Source organism: Zonotrichia leucophrys, chromosome 20 (assembly GCF_028769735.1).
Source record: "Zonotrichia leucophrys gambelii isolate GWCS_2022_RI chromosome 20, RI_Zleu_2.0, whole genome shotgun sequence".
In the NCBI taxonomy this organism is placed as follows: Eukaryota; Metazoa; Chordata; class Aves; order Passeriformes; family Passerellidae; genus Zonotrichia; species Zonotrichia leucophrys.
Genome location: NC_088189.1, coordinates 2,052,278 through 2,077,348, shown reverse-complemented (window position 1 = coordinate 2,077,348; position 25,071 = coordinate 2,052,278). Strand labels below are relative to the sequence as shown.

The window sequence follows — 25,071 nt, the reverse complement described above, 5'->3', positions numbered from 1 at the left end:
CTGCAAGCCACGGATTCCAGAGATGCTCACCTTCAATATTAATGGAGCTTTTCTGCTGCGAGGGAAGGGAAAGGAAAGCTAAACACAATTATAAGAATAAGCATTGACAGCAGGGAAAGCTGGAAAAATAAAAGGCGTTTCATTCAGACAAATGCTAAACCAACCCACTTCAATCAATCACTGCCTTCCCTCAAGGAGGCAAAAATTGCTTTATTAAATCTTGATCAAGAAAAAAAGGGAAGATCTTCATTTAAGGAAAAAAAAAGGTTTGAACTATGATAAAAACAAAGATGAACATAATCCTTATTTACAATAAATTAAGTTTATCTTTGCACTGTGGGGTACCTTCCCCAATGATGGCAGATTGATTTTATTTCCTTCACAAACACATTTGCCTGCACCACTCTCAGAGCTTGGCTTCCCTGAGAGCCCCCATTGCCCTCCAGCTCTGTTCCCACAAAATTCCTGCATGTGGAAATCCAGCATTTACCTGTTGCTGTTTTTAACTCAAAGCCCCAGACAATTATTCTGTCCTAGAAGAAAATCAGCTTGTGCTAATTGAATGACAAAAATAAAATAACACTCCACCACAAATTGCGCGGGACTTTTTTTATTGTCAATGTTTACAGAGATGGAAATAAATACAGGAAAGTGGAGATTCTTTTAAAAGAAATCAATCAAGTCTTCAAACAGGAGAAATTGTATCCAAGAGCTGCTTCAAACTGGCCGCCATTCCAGAGATCAGGAACAGGGTGACAATAATGGGAATAATTCAAGGTAAGCATTGCCACAAACCGGTGTGAGGAGCCAAAATAACCACACAACAGCAGATTCTCACGTATTTACAACATACCTATCATACAAAATCAGTTCAGGGAGTGATTTCTTCTCCGTCCAGCGTATTTAAAGTTACACCAGAGGGTTTGGTGGCTTGGCTCCTCTCCCCAACATCCACAGGAGCGTTTCTGCTTTTGGCAAAGTTTAAAAAATCCTTTGTATTGCAGGAACTCTTCATCCAGCCTGGGCTTGTGTGCATTTCCAGCCTCGTGTGCCACCAGCCCTGTGCTCAGAGGGCAGAGGCGGCGAGGCTGAGCCCGGGCTCCTCTCCGGAGCTGCACGAAGGGAAGGTGTCCGTGGTGCCGTGGAGCTTCAGGGGGCTGGGAGCACCTTCAGAGAGGGAAACACAGCCCAGTTAAACACAGCCCCCAGGCAGGATTCACACACACAGCAGCTAATTCAGCCTAACCCTGCTGAATCTGCTGCTCCAGAAACACCCGCACGGATTTTCTTTACCCCTTCCTTCAGAACAGAAACTTTGAAAAAAAAAATTATTAATTTGCTTTTTATAAGTTCTGACTTGCATTTAAAATGTAAAAATGCTCTTTTAGATCCTTTTTTTCCCAGTCTAACAAGCAAGATGTTTTTCTAAATATAAACCAAGTGGTTTGTACCCCTGCAGTCTGTTTCTCTCGTGCCAGCTCCGTGCTGCATGACTGATTTAATAACGGGCTCTGGGGAAGGGCACAGACTGTGCCACCACAGCTCCTCCTGCCATGTCCCCATGTCCCCATGCATGGACAGCTCTGGGCAGGCAGGCAGTGCTGCTTCCATCCCGCATCCCTGCTCTGCGTGGAGCTTTCCATGGGCTGCCTGCTCCCTCTAGCGTTGGAAAGAAAGAACAGGGAAAAATAGTTCCTTTAAGGCTTTTTTTTGGGGTTTTTTGGGGGATTTTAATTCTGAAAACAAACACAACGCCGCGGAGCTGACTTTGGCCCAGCTCCTCTGAGGTCTGAGCATCTCCTTTTATTTCCCCTCATTTCCCTGTTCTGGGGGATGTGGCTGTTTTGGGTGAGTTTTAACAAGCACGCAAAGTGAATAATGAAGGTTCTCAGTATGAGGCAGCCATGCAGAGGAGGGGAGCCAGGTGGTACAAAAAGCACCGAGGGCTCGGGGCAGGTCTGTCCTGAGCCTCCTCAGCTCCAGCACAAACACCCCCAGCTCCCACAGGATTTGTGCTCCAGACCCTGCCCAGCCATGGTGCCCTTGCTCTGCCACCTCAGTGTCCTTCCTAAAGTGGGGACACGGCACCCAAACTGTCCCTGCTCCTGCTGGCCACAGCATCCCCAGCTGTCCCTCCCGAACAGGACATGTCCTTGTCCCCAGAGAGCTGAGCAGCGTTCAGGTGAGTGTCACCCCATGAATGTCACCCCCACGAGTGTCATCCCCATGAGTGCCACCGCCATGAGTGCCACCTCATGAGTGTCACCCCCATCAGTGTCACCCCCATGGAGCAGAGCAGTGGTTCAGCCTGAGTGTCACCCCCATGAGTGCCACACCTATCAATGTCACCCTCATGGAGCAGAGCAGCATTCAGGCTCAGTGCCACCCAGGGCAGTGTCAGGGCTGTCCCAGTGCCCCCCTTGGGGCAGTGTCCCAGTGCCACCCAGGGCAGTGTCAGGGCAGTGTCCCAGTGTCCCCAGGGCAGTGTCAGGGCAGTGTCTCAGTGCCACCCAGGGCAGTGTCTCAGTGCCACCCTTGGGGCAGTGTCCCAGTGTCCCCAGGGCAGTGTCAGGGCTGTCCCAGTGCCACCCAGGGCAGTGTCTCAGTGCCACCCTTGGGGCAATGTCTCAGTGCCACCCAGGGCAGTGTCTCAGTGCCACCCTTGGGGCAGTGTCTCAGTGTCCCCAGGGCAGTCTCAGGGCAGTGTCTCAGTGCCACCCTGGGGCAGTGTCAGGGCTGTCCCAGTGCCACCCAGGGCAGTGTCTCAGTGCCACCCTTGGGGCAGTGTCTCAGTGTCACCCGGGGCAGTGTCTCAGTGCCACCCAGGGCAGTGTCTCAGTGCCACCCAGGGCAGTGTCAGGGCAGTGTCCCAGTGCCACCCAGGGCAGTGTCCCAGTGTCCCCAGGGCAGTGCCCTCCCGGCAGTGTCCTCACCTGGCAGCCCCAGCAGGTGCCCCGTGCTGTGCTGGCGGGTGATGTGGTGCCAGTAGGCGCTGCGGGGCAGGGGCACCACGGTGCCCAGGGACACGGCCCGCTCGCTCCTCCTCAGCTGCAGCTGCAAGGCACGACAGGGTCAGCCACAGCTGCAGCACGCCTGGCTCAGCAACTGCTGCTGACAGCAATGCCAGCTACACATACTGCCCTGAATGTTATCATCGAGCAGAATTTAATACTATTACTAATAATTTGAAAAATAATATATTGAACAAAATAAATTTGTACCCACAAATATGGAGGAATAATAATAATAATAATAATAATAATAATAATAATAATAATAATAATAATAATAATAATAATATTGTCCTTGTTGTTTTTCTCCTTAACAGGAATTCCAGTTATACAGATTGCTCCAAATTTTATAACCAAGCAGAATATAATAATACTAATAATACTAGTAGTACTAATAGTACTAATAGTACTAATAATACTAATAATACTAATAGTAATACTAGTACTAATACTACTAATAATAATAACAATAACAATAGGAATAATAACAATAATAATAATAATAATAGTATAGTATTGAACAAACTAACTTTCCACCCACAAACACTGAGGAATGTGCATGTACTTGTTGTTTTTATCCTTGAGCAGGAATTCCTATAATTCCTATAATTCCAATTATACATATTGACCTAAATTCTATAACCAAGCTGAATAGTAATAGTAATAGTAATAGCAATAGCAATAGCAATAGTAATAGTAATAGTAATAGTAATAGTAATAGTAATAGTAATTGTAACAATAATAATAATATACGGTATAATTATTAAATATAATAGTATCATAACTAAAGTATAATAATTACTTTATTATTAATAATAAGAATATTATTAATAAAGCAATAATTACACTGCTAATGATGATGATGACAATACCAATAACAAGCAGCCCATTCTGGGTGGGTGCCCAGTGGAAGCCCCTCCCCGTGCCCACCCTACCCTGGAGTCCTTGGCGCTCTGCAGCAGCCGCTGGTGCTGCTCGGCGATGGCCAGGGCGGCCGAGTGCACCTTCTGGTAGATGGCCTCGCCATGCCTGGTCTGGAAGATGAAGAGCCCCTCTCCCGTGTCACACATCCTGCAAGGCACAGCACAGCCAGGGCAGGGGAGGATCCGGCCCAGAGGGAGCCACAACCGCCCCGAGCCCCCCCAAAACCCCCTCACACAACCAGGGGGGAGCCAGGAGGGAACAAAGTCATTGCCACCCTCTGTTCCTGCCTTTTGTCAACCAGGAAATGGAACAAAGTCATTGCCACCCTCTATTTTCTGCCTTTTCCCAACCAGGAAATGGAACAAAGTTATTGCCACCCTCTGTTTTCTGCCTTTTGTCAACCAGGAAATGGAACTAAGTTATTGCCACCTCTGTTTTCTGCCTTTTGTCAACCAGGAAATGGAACAAAGTTATTGCCACTCTCTCAACCAGGAAATGAAACAAAGTTATTTCCACCCTCGGTTCCTGCCTTTTGTCAACCAGGAAATGGAACAAAGTCATTGCCACCCTCTGTTCCTGCCTTTTCTCTACCAGGAAATGGAACAAAGTCATTGCCACCCTCTGTTTTCTGCCTTTTGTCAACCAGGAAATGGAACAAAGTCATTGCCACCCTCTGTTCCTGCCTTTTCTCAACCAGGAAATGGAACAAAGTTATTGCCACCCTCTGTTTTCTGCCTTTTCCCAACCAGGAAATGGAACAAAGTTATTGCTATCTCTCTATTTCTGCCTTTTCCCAACCAGGAAATGAAACAAAGTCATTGCCACCCTCTGTTCCTGCCTTTTGTCTACATGGAAATGGAACAAAGTTATTGCCATCTCTCTATTTCTGCCTTTTGTCTACATGGAAATGGAACAAAGTTATTTCCACCCTCTATTTTCTGCCTTTTCCCAACCAGGAAATAGAACAAAGTCATTGCCACCCTCTGTTTTCTGCCTTTTGTCAACCAGGAAATGGAACAAAGTTATTGCCACCCTCTGTTTCTGCCTTTTGTCAACCAGGAAATGGAACAAAGTTATTGCCATCTCTCTATTTCTGCCTTTTCCCAACCAGGAAATGAAACAAAGTTATTGCCACCTCTGTTTTCTGCCTTTTCTCAACCAGGAAATGGAACAAAGTTATTTCCACCCTCTGTTCCTGCCTTTTCCCAACCAGGAAATGAAACAAAGTTATTGACACTTCTGTTTCTGCCTTTTCTCAACCAGGAAATGGGACAAGGTTATTTCCACCCTCTATTTTCTGCCTTTTCTCTACCAGGAAATGAAACTAAGTTACTTCCACCCTCTGTTCCTGCCTTTTGTCAACCAGGAAATGGAACAAAGTTATTTCCACCCTCTATTTTCTGCCTTTTGTCAACCAGGAAATGAAACTAAGTTATTGCCACCTCTGTTTTCTGCCTTTTCTCAACCAGGAAATGGAACAAGTTATTGCCACTCTCTCAACCAGGAAATGGAACAAAGTCATTGCCACCCTCTGTTCCTGCCTTTTCTCAACCAGGAAATGGAACAAAGTTATTGCCACCCTCTGTTCCTGCCTTTTCTCTACCAGGAAATGGAACAAAGTTATTGCCACCTCTGTTTCTGCCCACCTACAGGACCTGAGCCCACCCACAGGACCCATGCCCACCCATGGGACCCATGCCCACCCACAGGACCCATGCCCACCTACCTGCCCGCCTCGAAGGTGAACCAGGCTGGGTCGCGCCCGTAGCGCCGCAGGGCACTGAGAGGCCACGAGACCAGTTTGACTCTGGGATTCTGGATGTCCCAAAGACAGATATTCTCAAATGTTATCTGCAAGGTACATTCCCCATGCACATCTAAATTAGGGGATGGCATCAAATACACATTGAATCTCTCTGGGAGAAAAACAAAAGGTTAGTCTAAAATCCCTGCCCAGCACAGGTGCAAGTCATTCAAGGAATTTCCTATTTTCCATCCCTATTGTTTGCACTTAGAGCTATTCATTCCCACACAAAGAATTCCTTCCATAACTCTGTAAACCCCACGTTTGGGGCAGTCAAATGCTGCACCCAAAGGGCATCAAATATTTGTGTGTGCACCCAGAGCCTGAGGAGAAGTGCACCAGCATAATCCTGGTATTTGCAAACAGCTCATAAAGTTGTGAGCAATTTGTGAATAAATCCAGTGCCTGAGCAGGTAATGAGCTCATTTGCACAGGAAAGTGGAGTAGCCACGGCCTCAGGTTTTGCATGCAATTACTGTTATTTATTATTCTCTTTACAAAGCCTCAGCCACTGATATCACACCAAAAAAACACACAACAAATAGTTCCCATCTCCAAGAGCAGCTAACTGATCAGAGAAAGAGAACTGCTACTCTAAAATAATTCTAGATAACTTATTTATTATCTCTGGTAGCAAGAGCCAAAAATAAACCCCCAACCAACCAAAACCAACCCCCCAAAACAAGCAAGGAGGACTTGGAAAAACAGTTTTGCTCCTTTTAATTTCCAATATCATTATGTACAGTCTAAAAGGCTTGAAAACAATGCAATAAAAAATTGAAAAGGTCGGTATTTCTGTACCTACCACTCTGCTCCCTCTCTACTCCAGATGCCAACAAGTCAGGCTCTCCGAGGCTAATGTCATTAATTCGTGTTCCCAGGCACTCCATCTGCAGCACCTTGCACCACTCATCTGCCTCAAGCTCTGCACAAATGCCCAGAAAATCTCTGTGTGGGTACATCACGTTTACAATTCCACAATCAGCGCTCCCAGCGTGGCTGTTGGACCCACCTGAGTCACAAGCGAAGGTCCTGGAGGTGTCATCACTGAAATAAATGCCCACCGCGTGCTTCTTGGTGCCTTTGGGCAGCCTCGAGATGCTCTTCACGTTACTGAGCTCCGTGACCTGGGAAACACAAGTGGGGATTTGAGTGGGGAGCTCGGAAAGGGATCTGTGCATCCCTGGGGAGGAGAGGAGGGGAAGGAGAGGGAGAGGAAGGTGGGACAGTGTCCGGTTTTCGGCTGTTTGGATGGCCTGGAAAGGCCCGGGGTGGCCTTGGGGCAGCCCGCACTTCAAAGGACGAGAAGAGGCTTCAGTTCTTTTCTCGGTCTCGGTGTTTATTAATTGTTTATCTAAAAGATTTTCTCTCGGCCCGACAGAGCTCTGCTCAGCAGCCAGCCATGAGCACACTGTCCCCCCTCCAGACAGTCACCTATCTTTATACCCAAAGTTACGTGTACAATATTTATCATTTTTCCCCAATACCTTTTACCCTTATTAACCAGTGCACTTTTAGTAATGACCAATCCTAAAGTGCCACCATCACCACAGAAGATGGAGGAGAAAAAGAAGAAGAAGAAGGACAGGACACACCCCAATTCCTCCATCTTACTTCCCTAAACCCCCCTGTACAGAAATCCTAAACCCTGTGTTTCACTCTCTAATTAACTAATCTTTTCGCCATTCACCCCGGTGAAACCCTCCTATCCTCATACAGGTGTCGTCTCCTGTGTAGGATCAAAGTCCAGCCACCAGACACTTCTGGAACATTCCAGGACTCCCGAGCCCCCCAAGGGTGGTCTCGGTGACACCTCAGTCCTGAGGTGCTGAGATCCCACAGGACAGCATCAGCAGGCCCAGGATCTATGGGAGGGCTCTTGAGGAGATGCAGCCCTGCAGGAATCACCTCAGTGGGAAATGCCAGGGGAAATTCTGTGCTCACAGGGGTCCAAGGATGAGGGAAGAGACGAGGATCTGACTCCATGTTCAGAAGGCTGATTTATTATTTTATGATATATATTACATTAAAACTATACTAAAAGAATAGAAGAAAAATTTTCATCAGAAGGCTGGCTAAGAATAGAATGGAATGGAATGGAATAGAATAGAATAGAATAGAATAGAATAGAATAGAATAGAATAGAATAGAATAGAATAGAATAGAATAGAATAGAATAGAATAGAATAGAATAGAATAGAATAGCAAAGAATGATAACAAAGGTTTGTGGCTCAGCTCTCTGTCCGAGCCAGCTGACTGTGATTGGCCATTAATTAGAAACAACCACATGAGACCAATCCCAGATGCACCTGTTGCATTCCACAGCAGCAGATAATCAATGTTCACATTTTGTTCCTGAGGCCTCCCAGCTTCTCAGGAGGAAGAATCCCAAGGAAAGGATTTTCCATAAAAAGATGTCTGTGACAAAATTCCGTCCTCCCCTTGGAGATGCAGCAGCGACATCCTCCAGTGGGGTGATGTTCACAGTGGTCCCAGGATGAGGAAGAGATGAGAATTTTGACTCCATGTTTCAGAAGGCTGGTTTATTATTTTATGATATATATTATATTAAAAGAAAATTATATATTAAAACTATACTAAAAGAATGGAAGAAAGGATTTCATCAGAAGGCTTGAAAGGAATAGAAAGGAATAAATAACAAAAGCTCGTTAAAAGGAATAAATAACAAAGGACTCTCTGAGAGTCCAAGACAGCTGACTGTGATTGGCCATTAATTAGAAAGAACCAACCAATGGACCGACCAAAGATGCTCTGATTGCATTCCACAGCAGAAAATAATTATTGTTTTTCTTTTCCTCTGAGGCTTCTCAGGAGAAAAATCCTGGCAAAGGGATTTTTCAGAAAACATCATGGTGACACTGCAGCTCTGCAGGACACCAGTGTGACACCATCCTGAGGGAACTGCAGCCAAGGGAAAGGTGGAACCAGAGCTCCCTCCAGGCTGAGCAATATTGACACGAGGGGCAGGAGAAACACCAACCTGGGGCAGCAGAATCAGAGAGGGGCAGGTGGAAACCCAAAGGATTCACCCAATTTGGAGCTCCAGCACAGTGCAGAAAAGCTGCTCTCTGTATTATTTTTATTGAGGGAAAGTTGAGGATTTGTTAGACTGCTCCACTTCAAAAAAAAAAAGCAAAATAAAACCACAGTTTTCGTTATCAGAAGGTGTTTTAGTGTAAAGATTCAGAAGCAGATTTCTGTTGTTTGGGTGCCAAACAATGACTGGAAAAGCTTTTACACCCTGAGCCTGGTGCCTCACTCCTCACCCCCATATAAGTGACAGCAAGCATTAAAACAAATGTTCAGCAGCTCCTCCTCAGCAGAGCGGTCACACTGGAAACATTTCATTTGCCACCGACACAGTTTTGCCTGGAAAACAATTACGAGTTCCACAATCCAATTTTCCAAATGGATTATTCCATAAGCAGGCAGAAAAGACTGCTTAAATGACTCCTGCTGTTGCAAGGCAAGATTAATACAATCAGATTAAAACCCAGCCCCTCGAGGGCTCAGAGTATTCCTGTCAGCAGGACACAATTAGCTCAGCTTTTATTGGAATATTGAGGATTCTTCTGGCACATCACTAACGCAAAAGAAATAAGAATTTCCTCCTTCCTCCAGTATTATTTTGTTCAAGAATGTGGCAATTTGTGGTTGCTTATTTATTTTTAACAAGTGAAAACCAGACACTCACCTGAAAAGCAACTCTCTGTGCAGATTTTGCAGCCTGAATTCTAATTATTTTCCCTCCCTTGTGGCACCAAAGGAATTATGTGGGCAATTTGCTTTGTGCATGCAAATTCCCAGCTCACTCCATAAACCCCAGCTGAGTGCTCCCACATCACCTTTATTTTAGGGCACTGTGACCTTTCCACTTTTAAAAAATAGAGCAACACTAGATGAGAAAGGATTTAAAGGTTAATATTACACCAAAAGAATTATTTCTGTTTAACACATTATTTCTGTTTTACACCTCCAGTGGTGAGGATGTGCCCTTTAGGGTTTTATAATGGATAAAACCTCTCCCAGGACTGATGAGGGCTCTTCAAGTTTTGTATTTTTATCAATTATTTTCTCAATAACTTTATGTTATCAATAATTTTTTCTCAATTATTTTCTCAATAATTTTATGTTATTTTATCAATAATTTTATGTTATCAATAATTTTATCAATAATTTTATGTTATCAATAATTTTATGTTATTAATTATTTTGTCAATAATTTTATGTTATCAATAATTTTATCAATAATTTTATGATCTCAATAATTTTATCAATAATTTTATGTTATGAATAATTTTTCTCAATTATTTTCTCAATAATTTTATGTTATCAATAATTTTATCAATAATTTTATGATCTCAATAATTTTATCAATAATTTTATGTTATGAATAATTTTTCTCAATTATTTTCTCAATAATTTTATGTTATTAATTATTTTCTCAATAATTTTATGTTATCAATAATTTTATCAATAATTTTATGATCTCAATAATTTTATCGATAATTTTATGTTATGAATAATTTTTCTCAATTATTTTCTCAATAATTTTATGTTATCAATTATTTTCTCAATAATTTTATGTTATGAATAATTTTTCAATTATTTTCTCAATAATTTTATGTTATCAATAATTTTATCAATAATTTTATGATCTCAATTATTTTCTCAATAATTTTATGTTATGAATTATTTTCTCAATAATTTTATGTTATCAATAATTTTCTCAATAATTTTATGTTATCAATAATTTTTCTCAATTATTTTCTCAATAATTTTATGTTATCAATTATTTTATCAATAATTTTATGTTATTAATTATTTTCTCAATAATTTTATGATCTCAATAATTTTATCGATAATTTTATGTTATGAATAATTTTTCTCAATTATTTTCTCAATAATTTTATGTTATTAATTATTTTCTCAATAATTTTATGATCTCAATAATTTTCTCAATAATTTTATGATCTCAATAATTTTCTCAATAATTTTATGCTATGAATAATTTTTCTCAATTATTTTCTCAATAATTTTATGTTATGAATTATTTTCTCAATAATTTTATGTTATCAATTATTTTCTCAATAATTTTATGATCTCAATTATTTTATCAATAATTTTATGTTATAAATAATTTTTTTCTCAATTATTTTCTCAATAATTTTATGTTATCAATAATTTTCTCAATAATTTTATGATCTCAATAATTTTATCAATAATTTTATGTTATGAATAATTTTTCTCAATTAGTTTCTCAATAATTTTATGTTATGAATAATTTTTCTCAATTATTTTCTCAATAATTTTATGTTATTAATTATTTTCTCAATAATTTTATGATCTCAATAATTTTCTCAATAATTTTATGTTATTAATTATTTTCTCAATAATTTTATGTTATCAATAATTTTTTCTCAATTATTTTCTCAATAATTTTATGTTATTAATTATTTTCTCAATAATTTTATGTTATCAATTATTTTACCAATAATTTTATGTTATTAATTATTTTCTCAATAATTTTATGTTATCAATTATTTTACCAATAATTTTATGATCTCAATAATTTTATCGATAATTTTATGTTATGAATAATTTTTCAATTATTTTCTCAATAATTTTATGTTATCAATTATTTTCTCAATAATTTTATGATCTCAATAATTTTATCAATAATTTTATGTTATTAATTATTTTCTCAATAATTTTGTTATCAATAATTTTCTCAATAATTTTATGTTATCAATAATTTTATCAATAATGTTATGATCTCAATTATTTTCTCAATAATTTTATATTATTATTAATTTTTCTCAATTCGTTTGAGAGAACCTTGTTCCTTACCTTGTGGTAGCACCTGAAGTAAGCAGCTCGTTCATCTGAGAACTTCTCCAGCCTCTTGGGCCCTTTGCTTGAAGCCTTTTTGAACACCAACCAGCATCTCTGGTAAATCTGGAGGCACAAAAGGATGAACTTGGCATCTGCCCCGAGCTGAGCATCAGCAGCACCCACAGGGAAGGGAAATCCTCAATCTGCTGTGGAACCCCACAAGTTCATGGGGAAATCCTCAATCTGCTGTGGAACCCCACAAGTTCATGGGGAAATCCTCAATCTGCTGTGGAACCCCACAAGTTCATGGGGAAATCCTCAATCTGCTGTGGAACCCCACAAGTTCATGGGGAACACAAACCCAAGCTGTGGGGAGCTCCATCCTCCTTCTTTGGGCCCAGCCAGAAATCCTTGTGTGTGAGGAGGATTTTTGTGAATTCTGTATTTTGTGAATTGTGTATTTTGTGAATAAGGGTGCTCTGAACACGAGGAATAATGGTCAATGCAAAAAAGCAGATTATTTAAGTGCAGAACCCAGGACCTTCCTGTCACTTTGCTCCCAGGGTCTAACTGAATTTAAACCCATTTGGTGCAGGCTCTATGGTTTTAAATTCACCTTTTTCCATCTCTCCAGCTCCTGCCACATTCCCTGCAGCCCTCGCAGAGCTCTCAGCTGAGCTCAGCCTGCCCATAAAGGCAGAATCGCCAGCCCTGCCAACTGCTCACAGCCCACTCTCCATCATCACACCTGGCAGCTTCGAAATAAACCCAAACTGCCACCAAAATCAGTGGGATTTCAAGAGCAAAACAAAAAAAATAACCAGACAGGCCCTCAGCAAGTGGCTCACAGCACAAGTTCAGTGATCACAGCATCCCAGGCATCAAATACCATTTATTTTACTTTTTCAAGTCCAAAAAAGCCATTCTCAACCTATTTAGTCGGTTTATCAGTAAACAATTAACCAATACCACAAAATATCTCCCCAAATCTTTCACAATTCATTATCAATCCCACTGAAAACCAGAATATCTAAACCAAATTTCTCCCTGAAACACCCTACGAACCTCAACATTTAGAAATCCCTAATCCTTATATTAATCCTTAATATGGCCAAGTAAAGCAGAAAAAACTCTTCTGATTGTCTGAGTTTTGGGGTTTGAGAATATTCTCAGGCAGGGGGGGAATCTGAATCAGGGGCTGCTGCCCTGGGGGACAACCCAAACCCTGGAGCATCCTGGAAATGAGGGAGGCAGGGAGGCCTGGCATCCTCAGGGAGCACAGAACCACCAACCCTGCATTCCCAGAGCCTAAAATCCCCTTCCTCACCTATGAAACACAAATTATTCCACCCAGTGAGCATGGAACAGAATATTCCACATGATAAGAAACAGAAGGTTTGGATTTAGAAGTTAAAATCTGCATTAGTGTGCCCTGACCCATCAAGAAAGGCTTGAGAAAATCAGGCTGCTCCGGCTGTCTGTCATTTCCTCTAAGACAAGCTGGCACTGTGCAAGTGCCCAGTAAAGCAATCCTGGTGTGAGCAGTTGGTTAACATAACAATCTATTCCTGGGTGAAAAACAACCAGTTTTTACACCATTAGATAGAAAAATGAAAACTATCCCTCACAAACAACTTTTCCTGCATGTCCACATCAGAGTCTGAGTGACCAATCAATACAGAATAACAAATTGTTAATGACCAATAAAATAATTAACAAGAAAGCTCCTGACCAATTGGAGGTCTGTAAAACCGTGTAAAAGGAGTTATGTGAATAAAGAATGGGTTTGTGAAGGTTTGCTGGCTTTTTGGGGTTTTTACAGACCAGGTTATAATTCAGGGCTGCTCAAGGCCCTCAGGGGAGAGAGGAGCCATTCCAAAAGAAGAGCCAAGAAGCATTTACAGCAGAAACCCTCCCTTGGCAGGGACAGCTGAGAAAAGCCAGCCAGGCTGGGGCTCAGTATCAGATCTGGCTCCTTGAACATCGGCTGAGCTTTGTGCAAGGGCACCGTTAATGCTGGGCAGTTAATGAAATTAATGCAGTTAATGAAACTGGAGAGGAGAGAACCAGCCTGGGACTGCCACTGGGCAGCAGAAATAGCAAAGGCTTCCCTGAGGCTAAACCGGGCTCTGGGCAGGCAGCTGGTGCTGCCAGCAGCTGGATTTGCAGCTGGATCTGCAGCTGGATCTGCAGCTGGATGCGATGCAATGATTCACCATCCTGGCAACAGCCCAGTGTGGGGTCAGGGAGCTGCACTGCAATGATTCCTGCGTGCCAGAGCATCTGATTCTCCATGGGGCACTGCTGAGCTCATTAACACTCACAGAGCTCGCTAATTAGGGCGTGGGATGCTCTGGGTGACAGCCCAGCCCTGCCAAGGGCACTGCAGCCACAGCTGGGAGCTGCCCTATGCCTGGGATCCTCACAAACTCAGCTTTTCATCCCCCACAGCACACAAATATCTCTGCAGGACCTGCACTTGCTGTATTTCAGAGCTGGACTCATAATTTTAAGATGACACCTCAGCAGACCCCAAAAAAAGGGCAGAAGTTGCACAGGGACAAACCCTTTCTGCCAATAAAGCAATTTTTCCAGCACTGAGCTGCCACATCCAAAGCCAGCCAGGGGAGAAGGGCTGCAGCTGCTCCACGCTTGAGCAGCCCAGCTGTGCCTGAAAACAGGATAAAAACCTGCAGAACTCAGGGGATGATGCTTGTGAGGAGCTGCCTGCAGAGCCCAGTGACAAACACCCTGCCAGCATCCCTCAGCAGATGGGACAATGGGAATAATGGGAATAATGGGAATAATGGGAATAATCTCCCACTCCCGGGCTGCAGGCACCCTCTGGCACCAGCTGTGGGCTGCAGGCAGCACCAGAGGGGTTTCTGTGATCAACTTTTCCAGAGTTTCTGCCATCCCTGCAGACAGCTCCAGGCGTGCAGCGAGCCCTGGCTCAGCACAGGTAAAGTCACCCCATTGCTCCCCAATTCCCCAAAGCCCTGCAGGCAGAGCTCAGTGCCCGGGGAGCAGCTGTGGAACCCCAGGGATGGGCAGGAAGGAGCAGAGGGAGCTGCCAGGGGGTGCCAGCAGGCTGGGCTGCACCAGGGTGGGCCTTGGCACGGGGAGAGAGGGATCCTGGCACATCTGGAGGGATCCTGGCCTCCCCCAGCACATCTGGAGGGATCCTTTCCCTCTGCTCAGCACACCTGCAGTGATCCTACCCCTCTGCTGGGCACATCTGGAATGGTCCTGCCCCTCTGCCCAGCCCCATGAGGCACATCTGGAGTGCTGTGTCCAACTGTGGGCTCCTCAGAACACAAAGCACCTTTTTCATTTGTTTTTTTGGGATTTTTTTTGTTTGTTTTTTTGTTTTTTTGGGTTTGTTGTTGTTGCTGTTGTGCTTTGGTTTGGTTTTTTGGGTTTTTTGGGGGGTTTTTTTTTGGTTTTTTTTCTTTTGATTTAGAAGAATGGAGCAATATTGAGTTGAAGAAGCACTGGATTGCAGAGGCAGTATTTCCCTGGTAGAATTCCCCCTTCCCCAGGCTCCTGCAGCCCTCCTGCCCTTCTCCAGCTTGCTCCATGCACAAACCCAGCTCGTATGAATTCCTCACGTCCCAGCTGGGTAATTAAAGGCAGAGTTCAGGAGTTCATTCACATTTAGGAAGATCCAAACTCGAGAAAGCTGCATTAAAAGTGTCTATAAAAGCTTTACACTCCTGCATTTACCAGGGAATGGCCACTTGTGTTTCAGCACAAGCACCGTGCCAGGAGCCTGCCACTCACTGGGATGAGCTCATTCAGAACAGATCAATGCAGAACAGCAGCAAACATCCCCCCTCACCTTCCTGGACACATCCACAGCAAATTTCCCTTTGCCAGACAGAGAATTCGTTGAGAGGTCCCCAGACAAGCATTACTTGGCAAGTAAAGGGACAATTTAACCTCTTACACTGGCATCACTGAGGGGAAATACCACTCTGTTTACCCTGTTGATCTCCTGAACTGAAACAAGTGACATTATCAGTAAAACAACAACAACAGAAACCCCACCAGTATCCATTCCAACAGCCTGAACTCTCACTGGCATTTCTGACAGCACTTGATGAAGCCAGACAAAAAGATAATGGAGCAGTCCATCATCTTCCCCAGCATTCCTGAAGCTACACAAACACCAAATTAAGATGTCAGGCTCAAATTAAGATGTCACTCTCAGGAGCAGCCCTTGCATCTGTTACTTTCTCTCAAGTGTTTCCACAGGCTCTGCAAAATGTCATTTATCCCTGATCTCACTGCAGGGCAATGCCCTGCACAGCAGAGGGAGAATTTCACACTGGGGAAGGAGCTGCTGATGAAAAGGCTCCAGAAGCACCACAGAGTGAATTTCACCTGTTTATAATCAGGATTCCTTTCTCTTCCACTGCCTGGGCAATCATCCTGACACACCGTGCAGGCTGGGGCTGTCACCTCCAGAAATCACAGATTTTTCTACCAAAGAAGAAGAAATAGGGAAAAGAGAGCCAGGATCCACAACCAGCAGGCCAGGGAAGTGTTTGGGACAAAGGGAAAAGGGTCAGATTTGCTTTAAACTCGTTACAATAAAATATATATCTTAAACAAGATAGCAAATGGGTAAGAAGCACTTGTTTAGGAGTCAGTTCAGCCCATGGAAACATTTGGAATTGATTGACTTCACAAACTAAGCCCATCTTCCAAAGAACACAGAAGGTGATTTATCTGAAAACAGGCTGCAAAGCACAAAAAACCCATTCCTCCTCCTAAAATGTGCCAGCATCAAAGCAAGAGTTCCATACTCCAAATCATGATCTGTAGTATCTTTTGGGGAAAACCAGGAATAGTTCTGAGGTTTGTCCTTTCTGGCTTTTGGTGGGGTTCTTTGGGAACAAATTAAGACCCTCATCATTCCGTGCTGTTCCCACAGGTCAAACACCAAAAGAAACAAAATGTGATTCCACCAGGGGAGCTGCAAAACCTCCTTGTACCCCTCCAGAGGCAGGCTGATCCCCCAGCCCAGGGGGGACCCCATGAGGACACATGGCACTGTGATATTTCATGAAAAATCCCTTCGCCAGGATTTCCTCTCCTGGGAAGCTTCAGCTTCTCCCTGTTTTGCTACTTGGGAATGTGATTTGGAGAATTGTTTACCCAGCATGTGAAGTGTTTTAATTTAATGGCCAATCCCAGCCAGCTGTGTTGGACTCTCAGAGTCTGTCATGGGTTTTTATACTCATTCCTTTCTGGCTTTCTGATGTATCCTCTCTCTTTCTTTAGTAGAGTTTTAGAATATAATATAATATAATATAATATAATATAATATAATATAAAATATATATTATATATATTATATATTATATATTATATATTATATATTATATATTATATATTATTATTATTATATATATTAAATTATATATATAATATAATATATATAATATATATAATTATATATATTATATATATTATTACATATATATTATAATAATATATAACATAATATATAATCTAAATATATAATATAAATATAAATATATATTCTAAATCTATAATCTGTAATATATAATATATAATATATAATATATAATATATAATATATAATATAATGTAATATATAATACAAATAATACAATATCATTAATATAATATAATGTATATAGTATAATGCATATAGTATAGTAAATATAGTATAGTAAATATAATATAATATAATATAATATAATATAATATAATATAATATAATATAATATAATATAATATAATATAATATAATATAATATAATATAATATAATATAATATAATATAATATAATATAATATAATATATATCAGCCTTCTGAGAACTTAGGGTCAAATTCTCATCTCTCACCTCGTCCTGGGCACCCTCCCAACACCCCAACAGACCCAGACCTTGCCTCTGATCCCCCATCTCTGTGCCCCACAAAACCCACAGGGTTTTCTGCCCCAGTGCCCAGAGGGAGCTGCTCTGGCCTTTGCTGGGATCTCTCCCCTCATCAGCTCCAGGAAAATGCTCCAACCTCCCCAGGAATGTTCTGGATCCCATCCCTGCTGCCACTGACAGGCTCCAAGCAGTAAGAAATCTTAATATCTGTGAATATATTCTAACACCTTATCTGGCAGCTCAGGAGAGCTCTGAATTTCCAGGGGGATTAATATCCTGCAGGTTGCACTTGGTGCCTGGGAAATCTGTTCAGTTTTTCCCTCTCTCCAACTTCCAGACTGAAAGGAGCCGCAGAGGTGAACAGAGTTTTATTAATAAAGCTGCATCAACCGGAGGCACAGGAACTTTTTCCCTTCTCCTTCCCCCTTCCCCCAGCCTTACATCATTCTCCTTTCCAGTTTTCACAGCCCAGGCTCTGAAACCCTCATGTTAACTCGCTGGCACACGTACCCAGGCACCCAATCTCCGCCACCATATGGTTCCAGTCCTGCAGATTGCCTCTCCCCCGCTGTGCCTCTCCTCCCACCGGCTTTCACAGCCCAGAGCTGTGCAGAGCCCGTCCCAGCGCATGGCACCGGCATGTGCAGCACCAGGCTGCTCGGCGAGGCTGCCATGTCGGATCTCAAGATCTCAGTCCTGAGGTGCTGAGCCTCCGAGACCACCCTTGGGGGGCTCGGGAGTCCTGGAATGTTGCCAGAAGTGTCTGGTGGCTGGACTTTGATCCTACACAGGAGACGACAAGGATGAGGGCTTCACCGGGGTGAATGGTGAAGGGATTAGTTAATTAGAGAGTGAGACACAAGGTTTAAGATTTATGTACAGGGGGTTTAGGAGGAGTAAGATGGAGGAATTGGGGTGTGTCCTGTCCTCCTTCTTCTTCCTCTTCTCCTCATCTTCTTTGGCCATGGTGGCACCTTTGGATTGGTTATTACTGAGAGTACACCGAGTTATAAGAATAGAGGTATTGGGGAAAAATGATAAATATTGTACACGTAACAAAGGGTATAAAGATACGTGGCTGCCGGAGGGCAGACAGTGTGCCCATGGCTGACTGCTGAGCAGATCTCTGTGGCTGAAAGAACATCTTTTAGATAAACAATTAATAAACATAAAAACCGAAAGAAGAATTGAAGCCTCTTCTCGTCCTTCGATACGTGGGCTGTCCCAAGGAACCCGGGCCATTTCCAGGCCCCTCAAACAGCCGAGATAACCGGACACAATCCACCCACAATCAAACCTTTCCGCTGGACTGGGCGAGCCCTGAGCTTCGTGCAGCAGTGTCATTATAGGACACAAAAAAACACAAGCTCACACCGCTGTTCTCAAGGTAAGAAAAAAGGAAGTTTATTTTCTGACTCCAACATTTATAGATTTCCAAAAGTGACCGTTAGATTGGAGGGTGACAGTGCCACCTCTCCAATGACACCGGACAGACCAACAGTCCATCAAATCTCTCTTCTTCCATAAAGGAATGCAAAACAATGAGTTCTTTACAGAAAGTGTGTGAGAAAGTTCACTACAAGAATGTCAACATCAGCAGGCTGAGAAAATCTTAAAAAACCAGGGTGACACAGGAGTTTCTCCAGATCTCTAGGCACAGGCAGAAGTTTTCCCATCTGAAATGAGGGTGTGCAGCCAGCACTGGTGCTCTGTGGGAACAGCCCTGGACAGAATTGCTGGGTGTTCCCAGCTCAGCCTTGGCCACTGTGCACAGGGAACTCCTCACCCAGCGCTCCAATAAACACAGCAGGGCTCCACACCCTCCTCATTGCAGGTGAAAGTTTAATAATGCCAGGAAACCACTAAGCAAAGCAAAGCAGGCAATCCAGAAAATGAAGAACTATTTTTTGTGATGGTGCTCACAGGGGTTTTCAGGTGAGGGAAGAGACGAGGATCTGACTCCATGTTCAGAAAACTGGTTTATTATTTTATGATATATATTACACTAAAACTGTACTAAAAAGAATAGAAGGAAAAGAATTATAACAAAGGCAGCTGCCTCAGACTCTGTCCGAGCTAGCTCTGCTGTGGTTGGCCATTAATTAGAAACAACCACACGAGACCAATCACCTGTTGCATCCCACAGCAGCAGATAATCAATGTTTGCATTTTGTTCCTGAGGCCTCCCAGCTCCTCAGGAAGAAAAAATCCCAATGAAAGGATTTTCCATAAAAGATGTCTGTGCCAATTTTTTTCCGCTGAGTTTTTCAATCAGTCCAGAAGCACTCGAGCCTTCCCCAGGAGCAAACAGCTGGCTGCAGAGCTGTGGCAGCCCCAGCTCCCTCCTGGCACAGGCTGAGGGCTGAATTACCACAAACCCTGCAGACAGGGCTGCCCAGGAGCGCCCCAGGGCTGGAGGACACCCCTGACTCCACATTCCTTCCCCCTGATGTGATGGAGATGCTTTGGGCCAGGCAGGCCCCGCAAGCACCGAAACCTGAGCCCCGCAGATCCCATTTCTGTCCTCAAGGAGGGTCACACTACAGAGGGAACAGCTCCAGCAGTCACATCTCCCACCAGGGCTCAGGATACTGAAGGTGAAGCTCGGCCTGGACAGGGAGTTCAAACCCAAAAAGTGAGTCTGGAACCAGCACACATTTCCCTGGTACAGCTCCTCATGCTCACCAGCGCTGCAAACCCCTCCACTTCAAAGATCTGCTCCTGTTCGGATTTTAATTGGCATTTTTAATTGAGCCAGCCCCACCTGAAGAGAAAGCTCAGGTGTGTTCACATCCCAAAAATGGAAAGCCAAGAACAGGTTTTCCACCAGGGAAACATCTCCACAATGCACTCCCCCCTCAGAAAGGTCACATCTGTACCACAGAATGGGGCACGATCTGAAAATCATGAGCACAAAAAGGACTTTTTAGACAGAGAGAAGCCATAAAGCAACAGCTCTGCTTCATGTATAGATTTATATCAGATTTATCAGCTGCCAAAGCACGGGTGGTCCCTGGCAGAACCCCTGCTCCCACAGCAAAGCTGATTTTCCCCTGCCTTGGAGCACTCTGGAGGTGCTGGCCCTGCCCTGTCAGCATTTCCCAGCACACAGCCTCCCGTGTGTCACTGCTAATAATGACACACCAGCCCAGGCAATGATCCTCCTCCCTACAAGGGTGGAAAGAGCCAGGAGAAAGCTCACTCTTCCTGAATAAATCTGCCTCTGCAGAAGACACATGTGGCACAAATGTTGCTATGGAAACGATTCTATTAAATAATATTCAATTAAACTCACACGTCTGAGGCACGCAGGAAGGGTTCAGGTGCAGAGCTAATTAGCCTAAATTCAATTTCGGAATTACAAAGCAGGGCCTTGCAGAGCTGCCACATTCCTTTCAGAGGGGTTTGAGCAAGCTGCTTCTCTGCTCCCCTTCCATTCCAGAGGCGGCCCCTGCACCCCAGGCCCTCGGGAAAGCCATTTCTGAGGGAATCTGCGGCTCCCGGTTCCCTTGGAGATGGAATTGCCACAGAGGCACAGGCAGGGGCTGCAGCCAGCCCGGAGAGCAACGCTGTGAGTGCAGCGACTCCCACTCCCATCCTGCCACACAGGAGCGAGCTGAGATCCCCTCAGGCACCAGGAGCCTGCAGGGTTTTCCTTCCCGATGGTTCCCTGTCCGGTTTTCGGCTGTTTGAAGGGCCTGGAAAGGCCCGGAGTGGCCTTGGGGCAGCCCGCGTATCAAAGGACGAGAAGAGGCTTCAGTTCTTCTTTCGGTTTTTATGTTTATTAATTGTTTATCTAAAAGATTTTCTTTCGGCCCGACAGAGCTCTGCTCAGCAGCCAGCCATGAGCACACTGTGCTGCCCTCCGGACAGTCACCTATCTTTATACCCATGGTTACGTGTACAATATTTATCATTTTTCCCCAATACCATTTATTCTTATTGTCCGGTGCACTTTCAGTAATGACCAATCCCAAAGTGCCACCATCACCACAGAAGATGGAGGAGAAGAAGAAGAAGGACAGGACACGCCCCAATTCCTCCATCTTACTTCTCTAAACCCCCCTGTACAGAAATCCTAAACCCTGTGTCTCACTCTCTAATTAACTGATCCCTTCACCATTCACCCCGGTGAAACCCTCCTGTCCTCATACAGGTGTCGTCTCCTGTGTAGGATCAAAGTCCAGCCACCAGACACTTCTGGAACATTCCAGGACTCCCGAGCCCCCCAAGGGTGGTCTCGGTGGCACCTCAGTCCTGAGGTGCTGAGATCCCACAGTTCCACGGCCTGGGGAAGTTGTCTGAAAGTTATTCTTCCATACTTTGAAGTATTCTCTTCCCTTTCCAGCACCTGGGTGTCCCACAGTGCTCCCCAGCTGTGGGAAACAACCTGTTGGCTGTTTAAACCAAACCAAAATAACAAAATAATTTGTTTAAAAAAAAAACAAATAACAAAAAACAAAAGCAACCTGTTGAAATCAATTGCTCACCCTGTGAAGGAGGCAAGCTGGCAGCAGCCACTGAGTGAGACTGGATTCAGGCTCAGCCAGCCCCAGGTGTCCCATCACACCTGCAGCAGGAGGAAGGGGCACCAAGGAGCAGGGACAGGCTCCAGCCCTGCCTCCAGAGACCCCAGGCTGGTGATAATTCCCCATTGCTGCACATCAGGGCACTGGGCCGGGAGCAGCTCACAGAAAATGCCACAGGGAGAATCTGCAGCCACATCTGCTCTGGAGTCGTGGGCCAACCCTTCCCAAGCTGGAAACTAAGCAGCCCTGAATTATAACCTGTGTATGGTCCGTAAAAAACCACAACAAGCCAGCAAACCTACACTTTGTAGGCTGTAGGTCCACAAAAAAAGAGGAAGAATATTTCAGATAATGCTCTTTCTAGTGATACCACATCCAACTCATCACTTTTGCAGGGAGAGCAGGCTGGAGACTCAAGTCTTGCTTTTAATGCCTTTTAAAAAGGTTGATTTAAGAAGCACCTCCCAGTGTGCTCTGAGTAGAGGAGGCAGAGAAATGACATTTTTACAGCTGTCACATCTCCTAAGAGGGCATCCAGCCCTTCCTCAGCAGCAGCACCCTCAGAGTGGTCTGGAAATAAAGCAAAGGCACCGGCACTGACAGCATTTACAACTATTGTGTGGTTGGATAAACCTTACTCACACCTTCATTGAGCTTTGCTGTTACAGCATGGGAAAACGCATCACAGTTTAATCTTACTCATCCTTTACAGCAGAGCAAACTGAACGCTGTAATGAGGCTGAATCAGGACACAATTGTGCCCAATTTACTACAATGACATTCCCCCAAAATGTCACAGAATCTCGTGGTTTTACAGAATGAGCTGTGCCTGCCAGGGCAGGGATCAGAAATCCAGCCTGATGGAAGAGTTCTCAATGTTTTCTGTTCCCAAAGCAGCCAGGGAGATGCAAGTTCCCAAAACTGTGGAGAAGTCATTGCCCACAATGGGCACAGCAAGCGAAGGGAACTGTAACTGCAGTGGGGTTCAGAGGACCACAGACACTCCCCCGAAATGAACAAATTCTGAACTGCCAACACAACAGTGTTGAATAAACACAATCAATCCGTTTCTTTCCGGTCCTGAGAGGCAGATACACCACTGAAATGTTCAATACACACACAGAGGGTCCCTCCAGGTGCATCCCCCCGGCCAGGCTCCCTCAGGGACACGGAGCTCTCAGTGCATCCCCTGCCGGGACATGGGGGAGCCCTGGGCTGGAGGAGCAGCCCTGGAACTCCAGAGCTCACCCCAGAACCGGGATCACGCCACGGCACCAGAACAGCCTGGAAATAACCCCAATATTACACCACCACCGAAGGGGGGCTGCGGGAATTTTCATGCGACTCTAAAAGCCCCGAAAACACCGCAAAGCTTCAGCTGCCCCACGCAGGAGCCCAAACCCGGAGCGGCAGCAGGAACAGGAGCACCCGAGCGCTCCAGGGTCCGTGCAGTTATTAGGGGAGACAGTTCCTTCATGCAGTTATTAGGGTAGATAGTTCCTTCACGCAGTTATTAGGGGAGACAGTTCCTTCACACAGTTATTAGGGGAGATAGCTTTAGGACTTTGATTGTATTTAGGATTACGAAAACGGTTGCGTACAGGCAGAAGTTGAGGGGAGTAAGTTTAGGGTTGTAGATAATAATGATCGCTATTCAGCCTAGGTGGGAGATGGAAAAAAAAAGCTAGGATTTTTCGAATTTGTGTTTGGTTGAGTCCTATTCATCTTCCTAGGGCCTGCCGGAGATCCCGCACCCCCAGCCCTGCCCTGCCCGATCTCCCGCACCCCAACCCAGCCCTGCCGGAGCTCCCGCACCCCAACCCAGCCCTGCCGGAGCTCCCGCACCCCCAGCCCAGCCCAGCCCAGCCCTGCCCGAGCTCCCGCACCCCAGCCCAGCCCCGGGCACGGCCCCAGCCCCGGGTGCCTCCCGGAGCCAAGGGCAGGACGGCGGCGGAGGCAGCGCAGCATCCCCGGCTGCCGACGGGAGAGAGAGGAGAAAATAAATATACCTATCCACACCTATATATAATGCATATTCAGGTGCCTTCATTGTTCTCTCCTCACCTTTTTGCTTCCTGCGGAAAAACCCACCCAGCTCAGTTTGCATAAAGAGGACAAAGGAGCGGCAGGGGAAAACGCATAAATAGCAAAATGCCCAGCCCTGGGCAGGCACACCGGGCACTCACCCCCAGCCGGCGGCTCCGGATGCGCACGTAGCCCTGCTTGACGATGTCGTTGAAATTGGAGGCCATCCTCGCCCGGGACAGGCGGCGGCGGCGCCGCTCAGCCCGCCCGCATGGCCGGGCAGCGCCGGCCGCACCCGGGAGAGCAGAGCGGAACAGAACAGAACAGAACGGCACCGCCCCGAGAGAGCAGAACAGCACCGCCCCGGCTGGGACAGCACCGCCCTGGGAGGGACCGCACCGCCCCCGGAGCGCCGCCTGGAGCGATCCGCACCGCCCCCGAGTATCCCGCATCTCTCCGCCCCGCTCCGCACCGCCCTCCGAACGATCCGCCCCGCACAGCTCTTTGAAGCGACCCGCAGCACTCCCGGAGCGATCCGGGACGGCCCTGAGTCTCCCGCATCTCCCCGCACGACCCCTGAGTGATCCGCATCTCTCTGCACCGCCCCTCTGAACATCCCGCACCGCCCCCGGAGCGCCCCCGGAGCGATCCGCACCTCATCCGAGTAACCCGCATCTCCCCGCACCGCCCTCTGAACGATCCGCGCCACTCCCGGAGCGAGCCCGCAGCGCTCTGCAAAGCCCCGCACCTTCCCCGGAGCGCTCCGCTCCGTCCCGCACCTCCCCGCACCTTCCCCGGAGCGCTCCGCTCCGTCCCGCACCTCCCCGCACCTTCCCCGGAGCGCTCCGCTCCGTCCCGCACCTCCCGCATTTCCCGGAGCGCTCCGCTCCGTCCCGCACCTTCCCCGGAGCGCTCCGCTCCGTCCCGCACCTCCCGCATTTCCCGGAGCGCTCCGCTCCGTCCCGCACCGCCCCGCATTTCCCAGAGCGCTCCGCTCCGTCCCGCAC

The 25,071-nt window shown here is 45.4% G+C and overlaps 1 protein-coding gene across 3 annotated transcripts; it reads right to left on the bottom strand.

Moving 5' to 3' along the window:
• Window positions 1–594: 594 nt before the first annotated feature.
• Window positions 595–24,422, bottom strand: DOK5 (docking protein 5). 3 transcript variants are annotated; one of them, XM_064729850.1, is made up of 8 exons: window positions 24,226–24,422; window positions 11,612–11,719; window positions 6,752–6,866; window positions 6,545–6,664; window positions 5,662–5,851; window positions 3,947–4,082; window positions 2,934–3,054; window positions 595–1,167 (listed from the first exon to the last, which is right to left on the bottom strand). In XM_064729850.1, the coding sequence occupies exons 1-8, from the start codon at window positions 24,289–24,291 to the stop codon at window positions 1,067–1,069; spliced, it is 957 nt and encodes a 318-aa protein (XP_064585920.1). In that variant the 5' UTR covers window positions 24,292–24,422; the 3' UTR covers window positions 595–1,066. The 3 variants fall into 3 exon arrangements, with proteins under 3 accessions (XP_064585920.1, XP_064585921.1, XP_064585922.1); XM_064729851.1 differs by having other exon boundaries at window positions 5,662–5,812; window positions 24,226–24,418; XM_064729852.1 differs by lacking the exon at window positions 11,612–11,719 and having other exon boundaries at window positions 24,226–24,417.
• Between the last annotated feature and the right edge of the window lie 649 nt (window positions 24,423–25,071).

Coding starts and splice junctions, on each gene's coding strand:
- DOK5 (XM_064729850.1), bottom strand. CDS start 24,291: ATGGCCTCCAATTTCAACGACATCGTCAAGCAGGGCTACGTGCGCATC. Junction 5,852..6,544: donor AGTAGAGAGGGAGCAGAGTG/GTAGGTACAGAA, acceptor TTTTTCTCCCAG/AGAGATTCAATGTGTATTTG. Junction 1,168..2,933: donor GCACCTGCTGGGGCTGCCAG/GTGAGGACACTG, acceptor CCCTCTCTGAAG/GTGCTCCCAGCCCCCTGAAG.